The sequence below is a fragment of the Ammospiza caudacuta genome, chromosome 8, assembly GCF_027887145.1.
Source record: "Ammospiza caudacuta isolate bAmmCau1 chromosome 8, bAmmCau1.pri, whole genome shotgun sequence".
NCBI lineage: Eukaryota > Metazoa > Chordata > Aves > Passeriformes > Passerellidae > Ammospiza > Ammospiza caudacuta.
In genome coordinates this window covers 34335807-34348698 of record NC_080600.1, presented here as the reverse complement: position 1 = coordinate 34348698, position 12892 = coordinate 34335807, and the positions used below count along the sequence as shown (strand labels likewise).

Sequence of the window (12892 nt, the reverse complement as noted above, 5' to 3'; positions counted from 1 at the left end):
CTATACATACTTCAAACTATTACTAAGGTACCACTTGATCCCATACAGGGGATGTATGTAGATATATGCAGATATTCTAAATATAGAGGCAGAATTTCCACATCCTCCTGTGGTGACTTTCAGTCATGCATGTGTCCAGAAAAGGAGATCACCTCTGCATTATGCTACTTTAACGGTACTAAACAAAAAATACAGAATCCATGGAAACAATACAGAAGTATCACAGAAGTAAGTTTTGTTCTTCCTTCAACTGATCTATGCTTTGGTGTGATTAATTGGATATGGAGAACCCAATGCATTAGTGGTAGCACCTGAATTCAGTCTATGAGAGATCTGACTCAAATCTGACTCATGCAAACTACATGTGAAAATGTCATACTTGTTAGCTATGAGAAGTCTCAGGTAAATACCTATCCCTAAGACATTAATGCTAAAGGTTTAGAGTGGCTTCCCAATTGAAGCTTTATTTTATCAAGGCTTTGCACAAGACAACTAATTCTCCTCTGATTACTAGAACAGTGGGAAAGAAGAATGACACCCCTCCTTTCTTTTGGGAGAGCATCTGGTGCCCCTCATACATGGTGCCAACAACTTTTGCGTCTTTCTTGGATATGAAGCCCAGGCAGTTTCCCTCCATTCAAGAGACAATACAGCTCTTTATTCCCAGCTACTTCATCTGAGGAAATACCCTTCATTTTGCTCAATTAGTAAGACCACTTAACTCGAGGTCTGAAGGACACCTGTGCTTGTTACCTTAAATTAATGCTTTTCACTTAGAAAAAGGAACCACTTTAAACAAAATCTAAAACCTAAAGCGATCACTAATAAAACCTTGCCTGCATGGTTGGAATAACTATTAAACATCCAATGCTTATATGCTGCTGTTTGTAAATGACAGAGATGAGTTATAATCCCCTCAAAAGCAGTTTAAAAGCACTGAGTTATGGGAGCAGTGCAAAGAACCGGTTCAATCCAGGAGATTTACTGTTGTACAGCATTTTTGCTAGTCTTATAAACAAGGATGTTAATGGAAACAAGCAACTTCCCAGGGTTCTGCCCCTTTACTATGCCAGAGGTGCATCGCGTATGGCAGGGCAGGCCCCAAAAGGATGCTCATGACAATTCAGGAAGGGAACATTCATCACAGCAATGGAGACTAGAGCAGAATGCACAAGAATTCAGTGACATGCAGGGACTGTGCTGCCACTCCATGAATTGCAATGTCAATGTTCAGAAAACCAAGGGCACACAGAAAAAGACCCCCCCAAAACCCTCACATGCAGAACTGCTCCAGAGAGAGATGCTCATCAACCCTATTTCCCTCTGATACTATGCCAGGCTTTTACAAGCCAATTCTATGGCAATAATATTTAGCTTTGTCATGATATGCACTAGGAAGTCACACAGATCCCAAGTTAGGTAAATTTATGGCAGAACTTCAGCCTGCACTTGTGTTAAGGCATCTGTTCAAATGCTGTTGTCCAGCTTGATTGCACAGCCTTTAGGAAATTGTCCCCACACCAACATTGTGGTGAAAACAAAACTTTCCAGCACAAACTTTTCATCAACTGGTATTTATTCATACTTAGTATGCATCCAGTCCCGTTTCAGTTAAAAGAACTGAGCGTTGCTGTAAATTGGAAGCATATTTCAGCAACACTCTCTGAAATCACATTCAATCTCTCAAGAAAACGTCAACAGAAACACAGAAAACAAGGTCTGTAATGATGAGCTGCAAAGTGACCTCATGCCACCAGCAAAGTGTCACATAATGGCAGCACACCTAATAAAAGGTGACAGGATTGGATGTGACCAGACACTACGTATGAAATGCCACCACTTCCACGGTAAGACACAACTCATGAGACTCCCTGCTGCAAGACCTAATGTTGTCAGATACCACCAAACTGGTTGGGAAGAAATGACAAGTGGAAAGGGAACATTCTGTGAAAAAACTGATCTCTCCCGAACCTCTTTCTTGTTTTTTCCCTTTTCCTCGCCAATTTCTTGACATTTATCCTTGGTTGGGCTGCATCTGGTGCTTCTGTATGCTCAGGCTTTTTAATTAGTAACCTTGCCTATGGCAAAAGGATTTGCACTGCCTAAACATCTGATGCTTTTTCCAAGTCCTGCATGGACCAGATTGATATAGCACAAAATAATCTCCTCTCAAGGCAAACACGATTTGGGTAGCTAGGCTTACATCAGGGAGTGTGTAGATCCCCAGTCCAAGGTCATGTAATGTAATTCAGGGACTATTTGATCTAGAAGAGAAAATTGATTTTAAAATGAAGAATAAAATGTACATGTTCTGTGCTTCTTCTGCCCCCATCATGAATTGTAAAAACATGTTCCTCTTCTAGTATAATTGTAATATGTTATGTGTGATTAGGAATCTTGTTGCAATTGACTTCAGTAACTGTAATAATCAAATTCTGCACTTGATCACACTGGCTTAGAAAAGTTCTTCCTACATTGGAAGATTTACTCAGTTTTACAGCAGTGTGATACAGGACAATTTGGTGCAGGGGAAGCTTCCCACACTCCAAATGCAGCAATCTACTACAATAAATGCAGGTACCCTCACATTCTCCTTATTGTGCATTGGTTCTAAACATCACTTCTCAAATGGAAACTGCAGCACCTCTTCCCTCTGTGCTTTTTCCAGTGACTGACTGTATCTGTCACTTGCAGTTTTTCCCTGATCTGCTGCTTTGAGCCTTTTCTGTAACTTTGTGCACTATGCCCTGGGAATCACAGAAATAAATAATTTGTGACCATTCTGAATCATTCTGAATCTTGCTAAGGACTGAACAAACTACATGACTTTTTTTTAACCAGTCAGTCTGGTTGGATCCATTGACTTGAGCCACTCCACTGTTAAATAGAGACACTCCACTAGCTAAATAGACTCCAGTGCACAGATGTACTTCAGGTGAAAGACAGAATGTGTATTTTGAGTGACGAGTGAATTACAGGAGTGTACCTGTGTGGCTTTGATGAAGATTTACTCGGTACACAGATTATTGCTGGCTGCCCACTCTGTTGCCCTTGTACACAGCACTGAAGCCCACACACTGGAACTGGGAGAAGCTTATCTTCCTCAGCTTCAGGAAATCAGAATGAGCAGAAATGTGTCTAATAAAAGAATGCTTTATGAAAGTTGGCACATCTTATTTAAAGATGCTCATAAAACTTCCTTTTAGCACAAACCACTTATCTGGAGAGTGAGGCACACAGGCTCACATTTCCACAACATTCAAAACACATGCAAGGGCCTCAAAAGCCAAGAAAAATATTTGAGTGGAGCCATTGGTCTGTAACAATGCTGGTGAATGGCCTGAAAAATGTGAATAACAAGGTATGAACTTAAATGAAGTCTACAGGAATCCTTTGGCTAGCACATAGTGGAAGGATGGAAAGAACCTCTCTTCCCTGCACAGGTTTGACTTCCTGACATTTGGTTTATGTGGCTGCATTTACAAGCATTTGATTGTCATTACTTTGATTCTATCTCCATTTGGTTTATGTGGCTGCATTTGCAAGCATTTGATTCTCATTACTTTGATTCTGTCTCTTTTACCAATCTTTTGCCACCACAGATGGCAGAATTTTATTCAGTAGTGGCCTGGCTGTGCTTCAAACTCCCCTGCTCAAGAGCGGGATGTGCTGCCAGAATACCACAGCCCTTTTCTTTCCCAGCTACTTAATCCTTCATGAAAAGAACTTGCTTCTGGGCAACAAATGGACAGGAAAGAAGGGCACCCTGTACCACCCCAGCTGTCCTGGTTCCTCAGTCCCAGATCTTTGGTAGCTTTACAGACAAGATTCAGCTCTGCAAAAACCACCACCAAAGGTAATGACTGGTGAATGCTGGCATCTTGGTCCAGGCCACAGCCTAAATTCTGGAGCTGGAGGGCGATTGGCTTTTATTTTCTGCTTCATGATAACTGATTGCTGATAACCCAGAGTGTACTTTGATATAGCTCACACAGAAATAACACATTTTATACCAGAAGAGCCCTCTCTACAGCTACAATTATCAAAATGATAATTGGTGATCTGCCTTCTCCAAGGAAACTCCACACAGACAAGGGACAGCACGCACATTACTGCATGGGCACCTCTGCCAGGTCACTTCTACCACATTCTCTAATTTCTGCCTGCAAATTCACCTCTGATGGGAGTAGGAGAATATTTAGGAACTGAGTAGTTCTTAAAAATACCAAGCAAACACAATTATTCTATTAGAATAATAGAACCACAAAATCATTAAAGTTGAAAAAGACCTTTAAGATGACTAAGTCTAACCTTCCATTTAGCACCACCAGCACACAGATTCAGCTCCCAACAAAAACCATGGTCATACTAATAGGAGGCATAAGTCTAAAGTTTGATGTTTCACAGCCCTGCTGTGAGAAGAGGGGCAGGTATTTTCAAAGTTGGATTTTGCATACTGTAGTGCATCTGTTTCAGTTGTTAATATAATCATAGTGAAGGACAAAATTTCTAGCTTTTGAACAAAACACATAGTGCTTCATTCTAACACTGAAAATTCTGGAGTGTGAATTGTGAATTGGTGTGAATATGTGAATCAGTGTGAATATGTGAATATTCACTCAGTGAATATTTTATGTACAGTGAACCAGTTCGGGTCATTTTAATGTTTTATGATTTTTTTTTTTTTTTTTTAATCTGGATATAATATGAAAAAAGGAACAAAAGCGCTGTCCAGGACAGGAGCTGTGTGTAAGACAAACACATGTTCAGAGAACAAGACCTTTTCAGAACTTCCAGAAGTTGCCAGCAAGTGGAGTTGCTAAACTGAATATCCCCTGCATCACAAATCTTTATTATCCAGTGGGCGATTGCTCTGGAAAGTCAATATTAGCAGTAAAAGTCAAACAACAAATTTTTAAGTTCAGTAACATTAACTTTGATTCCTGTGTCAATGCACAGTGAGTGACAGGATTACAGGATATATCCCAGAACCACTGTCATGTTTGCTCCATGATTAACTTAGATACATTCTGTCAGCTCTTCTGATGGGACTCAATAGCAGCTGACCTCAGTCTCCTGAGCTTTCTGCTCCCTGTGTCCCAGCAGCTCTGCCTCAAAGTGAAGAACAAGCCCTGTCAGAATTAGTGATCTACACTGAAATAATCTCCTAATCACAATATTCAACTCAAGCAGAGAAAATTTAATTTCACAGGTCTTAGTTATCAAGCAAAATTAAGTTAGCAGTGCCTGCAATAAAACACTGTTACCATTTCTGACTGACAGGGCAGCCCCACTCCATTACCCACTGATGTCTGTGGGGTGACCAAGGTGACCTACTGACCACAAATAATGCAGGTTATAATGCAGGAAGCTGTCTGACACTTAATGGTTCAGGACTTAGCTCTCACTTTCTCATGGCCTTATCAGACAAGACTTTCAGAGTGAAACTTTCCATACCAGGTGTCTGCCTAAGGCTGAACTTGATGAATTTTGAGGTGAAAGGGCCAGAATGAGAGAAAGGGATAGAAAAGGTACTTTGCCTGTGTTAGTTTTATTTCTATTCAAATGAGATGCTCCAGACCCTCCATGCTTTGAAGCAAGGGTTTGAAATTTTGCAGGGCTCAGCCTTGATGTCAAGAATACACATTACGTCATTCATATGAACATTTTCCCAAATTTGGTCACTCAGAAGACCTCTGCCAAGTTCCAGTTTGCACGTGTTCATAGTAACCTGTTAGGAATCTGGCAGTTCCTTTTTCTCAACATTAAATGTTTTCTGAGCCCATTCTGTGGGCCGGGTAGGCATGGCAGGTTCCACATGGAATGCCTGCCTTGAGCACCTCGTCCTCCTGCTCTTCTGATTCACTAAACAACAACAAAGCACAGGGCACATGATCTGAACACACAATTCTCTGCCTCTCTGTTTTTTTCATGCTGGACTCAACACAGAACTGGTAATCTGGAGCCCATTGAGAAATGAGAAACCTAGAGGTGGTAAGACATGCTTTTCATGCCCCAAAGAACTATGAAACAAGTACAGAACTGTTTCATATTTTAGTTAAGGCCCATATACTATAAATGGATCTAAATTCAGTGAAGTTTCTTCTCATTCTTCAGTTAGCAACTGCATCCCCAGCCAATACAAGCAACACAACCTAACTTACGTAGTAACACAAGTAACACAACCTTAGCTATGCAAGAGGACTTAAAAATTTTTAATGACATAGAAGCGGTCACAGTGCTCTTTCCTGTCTACATTTTAATACTTGGAAATGTAAAGTACACTGCAGAACCTTAAGTATAAAACTGAGACACTAAAATATTAAGATTCAGACAATGAATTGAAAGATGTTTTCTTTTGTCCTTGAGGGTTTGAATCTTCAGGGTGTGATTTTATGACATCTGCAACTTCTTCTCCAGGAAGCTCAAAAAATATTCTCTTTTAAACAAAATCAAATGCCAGCCAACAATCCTCTATCATAATTTGATCCTGAAGCCAAAAGTTCACAGAAAAACATCAACTATCATGAGATTTGTGATAAAAGTGCAAGATCCGACAATCCTGACAATAATTGATTCAGATTTGAAGAAAGAACCTAAATTCAATTATACTTAGTCCTGAGAGAAATTATTCAGGTACGAGTCTGTTGAATGCATTTATGCCAGTGATAACAATTTATAACTTTACCCTGCCATACAGATAATTGGATTTAATTCCCACAGTACCAGGTTTCTGCTCACACCATCAGAAATGCCTTGGTCCAAAAGGGTACAAAAATATTGACTACAAACTAGAAAAGCATAAAGAATGCTACAGGACAGTGGGACACACGAAATCTTGTTTACAGGCATGGCAATAGGACACCAACATTATTCAAGAGTGAAAAATCACTTAAAGCACTGCTTCCAATTTATGCCTCTAAAGTGTTATTACACACCAAAAAGTCCGCATTTCAGCGTATTGTATACATTGTTAAATAAGGTCAATTAAAAAACCCATCAAAATTATTTTTATGCTTAATTGACTGTGGTTTTGATATTCCTTCAACTGTATGAGTTAGTGTTTAGCAGAAGGGACCCTCTTTAATGCTTTCACATGAAATAAGCAGTGATTCAAGTCTACTGTAGTATAAAAAAGCCACTCTGAACTTACATTACCCATAGGGATACCTACATTTAAATGACTCCCTAATTCAACACCACCTATTGTCCTGAAGAAAGTACAGGAAGACTGAGTACAAAAGGAAACATTTGTTTGACAGGAGAAAAAAGGTAGGAGCAGTTAAAAGTTTCTCCGGTGGTGAGAATCTGAGCAGATGCATGTGGAGATGAAGGGGTGGGCAGAGTACAGGTGAAGAAGTGGGAAGTTCACAGTCAATGAACTCATCCACACCTGGGAATTACCACATCAGAAATTCACAATTCACACAACTTGTGCTGGGAAGACTGTCAGAAGAAACATGTTCATAGCAGGAAAATCTTTAGAATATTTCCAAAAAAAGAAACAGTGTCAGTAAGACCAATTCTTTCTACTAATTTACCCTTTCACCAGTTGTGTCTTAATAGATTAATACATGAATCATAGAGTAGTTTGGGTTGGAAGGGACTTTTATAGGAGAGAGGCACCCAGAATCTGTCCACTCTGCTTCATCTCCTTAAAAATGACATGAATTAATTGCTGAACTTTCCAAAAACACATCACAGAACCAATCTGTCTCACAGGAAAACATTAATGAGGCAAATACTTAGCATTTACTCTTAACATCTCGAGAGCAGCATAGATGCTAGCATAGAAAACTGTTTTTAAAAATAATCTTTTAAAAATGTTAATTTTTAATACATCTGCATTTTTATTCACCAAAACATAGCTCATTAAAACCAGGTCTGTAGAGCAGGCAAACTCCCTTCTTGTTGAAGAACAGGAGTATAATGCACTGCAATCCCAATTCCTTCATACAGGGAGGCTTTATTTCTCAAAACCAAATTAGGCTACATAATACCACTAACTTTTTTTTACTAATCATCACCTGCATGGGTGAATCAAGGTTAACCACAGCAGGAAACTGTTATGAAATAATTTTTACAGAGGAAATAACCAATTAAGTTTCCCCAGTGGCAAACCAGCATAGCTATAAGTGTTTGAGCAACTCTGGGAAGAACAGCATTATCCACAAACGGAGAGTTAACTATATTTTAGTATATTGCAGAAGCAGGATGTAAAAGAAAAACCTTCATGTACCAACACTATAATGTACATGCTGTAAACTCCATCTTCCATACACATATAAATAAATGTATTCATGTACCTTCTTCTTCAGGGGCTCCCCAACATCCTGAAGCTTGATATATACAACTTGTTTGTAACATGTAAATCAACAAGCAGAGGCAAAACTTTCAGCTTCTCAGAGTATCTTCCTGATCAAGTGTGCTTTCACAAACAGATGCTGCAGAGCATGAAAACAACCATCCTGACTAATTCCATCTCTCTCAGCAGAAACCCTATCTTTAAAAGTCACTCACCACTGAATGGCCTTTGGACTGCAGAAAATGTGAAGTATGCTTTAATTACATCCCCAGTGGCCTCCCATTTGATGTCCTGTCCACTGTATCTCCTCTGGCAAGTCAGCTTATCTCTGGATATTTTTCAATTACACTAAACAGCATTTATTCAGGTCCTCACTGATTCACTGTATCAGTATGTGGCTGTTTTTCCTTTAACAGTTGTCTTGAAAAGTCAAGTCTGCCTCATTAAACAATGTAAGATTTCTAGTAACACATAAAGATATTGGATACATTAATTAACAGTACATTTAAATGGAATCCTCAGAGGATCATGCTGCTGGCATGTTTGTACTTAAAGTGTTCTTACAAGAGAATTCTTGTTTTCTAACAGTACATTCTAGTTGTGATTAAGCACCACTGGAGATGGTGTTGCTATATTTTAGTGTACCTGTAACATTCATACATTTCATTCACATTTTATTTCCTCTTTACAACAGTTACTCATATGCATGAAATGAACTGGATAATATCAGCCCAGTGTGGTGAAAATGCCTTTTCTCTGTTATCTGAGTTTCCAGAGACAGCCTCTTGCAGCACTCTACAATACCCAGCAAAATTCCCTCGTGCACCTCTTACCTCTTTGGTGTGGGTATGGAAGGAGACTGACATGTCCAAGAGAAGTTTCCTCTGTTCCACCCTCCGGACAAAGTCCTGAATCCGAACTTCCAGATGCCGGGCTGCTTTATAGATCTCTTCAGGGTCACATTCCCCAGTCTGAGCCAACTGCTCTGCAGCCTCCAAGAGCTTGTCTGCATTGGTGTATGTATTCTACCAGCAAACAAAGCAAGAAACACAGTGTGAGTAATACAACTAGGGCAAGTAAACCCCTGAAAGAGGCTGTTTATCCTTAAGACATGAAAGCAAGTGATTACCAGAGTTTTAAAACAATCACAATATTTCTTAGTGGCATTGCCATCTATGAAAGGAGAACATATAAAGCCACACAGACTAATGCCTGAGTACACATAAAATTATTTCTTATTTGAAACACACCACCTCAACCCAATCCTGCCAGGCACAGCAATAGGACTTCCCATTTGTTTATTTCCAAGTTCCCTGCAATTTCTCAAAGATAATGGCACGAAGCAAGTGGGACTCACCAGCTCAGAAGGCTGCAGTGCCTCACATGACCCTCAGCCACCAGCTCACTGCACTGGCCTCCCAACAGCTCTCACATTACAGTGTGTAATCATGGTAGCCAGAGATGTCTCAGCCCCGAGAAATATTTGCCTTTCACTGGTTTTTGTGAGATAGACCACGTCTTCAAGCTCCTTCTACGTTTTTTTCCTCTTGTCTACTGTTCTGCATCCCATTTCCAGATGGACTGAGTCCATGTGATTTGCTTGCAGCTGCCAGTGTGTAATGCTCAGTTCCAGTTTGCCCAGGGCACGTACCTGCCCTGCATTACCCAGGAATTTGAACACTGCACTATCCTGAATACATTTACCCCACAGCCACAGCCTTTATGATATAAGGTGTAGGACTCCTACTTCACAGAGAGGGAACAGAAGAACCCAGGAGCAAATTAATGTACCCAAGACATGCCAAGTAAGAAAGAGGAAATCCACCCAACTTGCCTCAGGTTTCAAGCTACCTGCCCATCCTTTCTCTCCTTTTTTCACATCTCTGGAAAACACCACTCAACTAATACAGCAGAGAGTCTCATGAATAACAGGAGAAATGGAAAGTGAGTGCAGCCATCTTCTCCAGAACCATGGAGCTATGCCTTAGTCAGGTTAGGCAAACTAAACAGAGCCAGCCCCTGCTGTCATATAAAAGCTTTCTTCACTCAAGATGAGGCCAATAGCTCTTTGGTATTCAACACTTAACAAAAATAAGGAGAGACAAAGATATCAGCTTCAGGGTGTTTCCATTACTGGGCTAGATTTTTGGAACTGCTTGGCATCAGCTTGAGACTGCTCTCACTGGGAATTTTAACCTCTGCTTCAATGGTAGAATTGGAGCACCTTCCTTGTCAAAATCCTCCTCAGCTCAAAAATGCATTAACTGATGCATACACACAAAATACCTCTAACACTATGGACACACAGGTATTTCTGAGCATTACACAAACACTGTCAAAAATAAAAGCCATGGATCAAGCCATGTTGTTCCTACTTAGATAATGTCCTGCTGCAGTCAACAGTTGTTGTTTGAGAAAATGTTCAGTACAGAGATGGAGCACTGACCTCTGAGTGTTTAATGGAGGAAAATATTTCCAGTTATAAAAAAGCAAAAAGAAAACATCTCATTCACTGTTCATTTTCTGAGGGCTGACAATAAATATCTGGTATTTGCATTTCTCCTTTTGGACTGTGAAGAACATACTTGAGACAGTTTTGCTACCAATAGTAAATTTTTATTCCCTCACTTTCAGGCTACTGCTGTAATGGTTAGGCTGTTAACAGCAGCAAAATTTTATGTTTTAATAATCATTTTTTTGGAAAACCTCTTTAGCTGAGAGTTTGTAAAAAATGTTCCATTTAATGTGATCTGAATTAGGGTCCAGTTGCACTTAACAGTATCCTTTCTGAATGATCCCCTTCCAATAGTATTTGGAGCAGATGCCAAAGCTAGCACAATTTTTTCAAAGTCTACTCCACACCAGTGTTTTTCACACATTACCACTACAACAACTCACACACCAGTCCAGCTCCCTGAGCACAAGACTGTTCCTGCTTTTATATGTATTATTTTGTGTACTTGTAAGTGCCTTCCCTCTCTCCTTGTGGCATAGATTTGGGACACAAAACAGTTTTGTTGAAATACAGTATGGACACATTTGCTGCATTTGACCCTGAGACATTTAGGTCCATCTCTTCTGAAAGCCACACAGTTTTACTGACTCCAATGCGTGCTATGTTGAATTACGTGTAGATGAGATGAGTTCACAGATACAATGACCAGATGTAAACACACTGGTGAAAAGTGTGTAGGCTGGACCCTAGACTTTGGGGGAGAAAGAATGCAGACTGGCCCCAACAGAGGCTCTGGTCTCACTGCACAGACAAAAAAAGATTTAGCAGCCCCTTTGCACTGCACAAGGTTCTCCAAAGGCAAAGGGGATTTTCTGCAGGGAAGCTAATGGGGTGTGGAAGGAGCCACTCAGTGTCTTCCCTGGGCTGTGACAGGCACTGTCAGCACACAGGGATGCTTCCCTGAAGAATGCATACCTAATTTTGGACATGTTTGCATAAATGTGTCACGCACAAAAGGGTTGGACACAGTGCATTTTGAGTATGGAGACATTTTTCTTCACCTCTTTTTCTATCTTTGTCCACTGAGGTCACAGGTAAGTGTCCGTATTTTAAAACAGGTGCAGTTTATGATAGGAGAAACAACTAATGGTTATATTCCTGCCATTCTAGAAGAAAGGCCTGGTGCTGAGAGATTTCCAGCTCACTGTTGCAGATTTAAGAGATTTAGATACATTTGAGATAAGCAGCCACATTTGGGAGCTCTCCACCCTCGCCTTGAACTCCTGAGCTTTCTGTGCTCATGAAAGGACTGTCCTCCCCTGTCAGCTGTCAAGATGTACACACAGCACAGGCCAAATAAGCCAGAGGTTACTCATTTGTTGAGGGCTTGCTCTACTTCTCTTCTGTTTGTTTGCTTAAAGTGCACATAAATCATACCAGATGTTGTTACACATATCAAATATTTTCATGTACATCTATTGCTCCACAGGCATTGAACCAAAGTGCTGTTGAAGCTGAGAACTTCATTCTGGTTGGTGCTATAATGCTGCACTGCTTCCCTGCTCTTACATTTTCATCCTGAGCTTGCTCTCTTGTTAATAAGCTCTTTGGGGTACAGACCCTTATTATATTTATTTGTTTAAAGCACTTTCTACTTTTTTAGTGTGACATAACCCTGGCTCAGGCAGGGTGAGAATCTAAGAGAGAATCAAGTTCTACAATGAAGAAAAGCGTGAAATGCCTCCTTGTCCCACCATCCCCATCCAAAAGAGGTTAGCTCACATTCCCAGTCCTGAGATCTGGCAGGAAAAAAAATTCCATGAGTTATAAAATTGTATGCCTTCTGAAGTTTTAGGGTTGTGTGGCAATTTTTCTTAATATTGTCTTAACCCATGAGGGAACTGTCATGTGCAAACCCTTGAAATTCTTCGTGAATTCTTGGTGAACTGCTGACTGGCATTCCACACTTCTGCATCATTTCATGCACAAAACCAACTTCCACCTTATATCTCTTAATAATATTTGTAGACCAATCTTTGCATAATGACCTATTTCAATCACGAAACCTGCAAACACAAGAAAATCAATCTATCTATCTATCTATCTATCTATCTATCTATCTATCTATCTAT

The 12892-nt window shown here is 40.1% G+C and overlaps 1 protein-coding gene across 1 annotated transcript in view; it reads right to left on the bottom strand.

Moving 5' to 3' along the window:
* Positions 1-12892, bottom strand: part of KALRN (kalirin RhoGEF kinase) — a 466558-nt gene that overhangs the window by 186488 nt on the left and 267178 nt on the right. The window contains exon 11 of the mRNA XM_058809387.1: positions 9139-9330. Within this exon, the coding sequence (XP_058665370.1) occupies positions 9139-9330 (192 nt within the window). The remainder of the gene's footprint in view (positions 1-9138; positions 9331-12892) is intronic.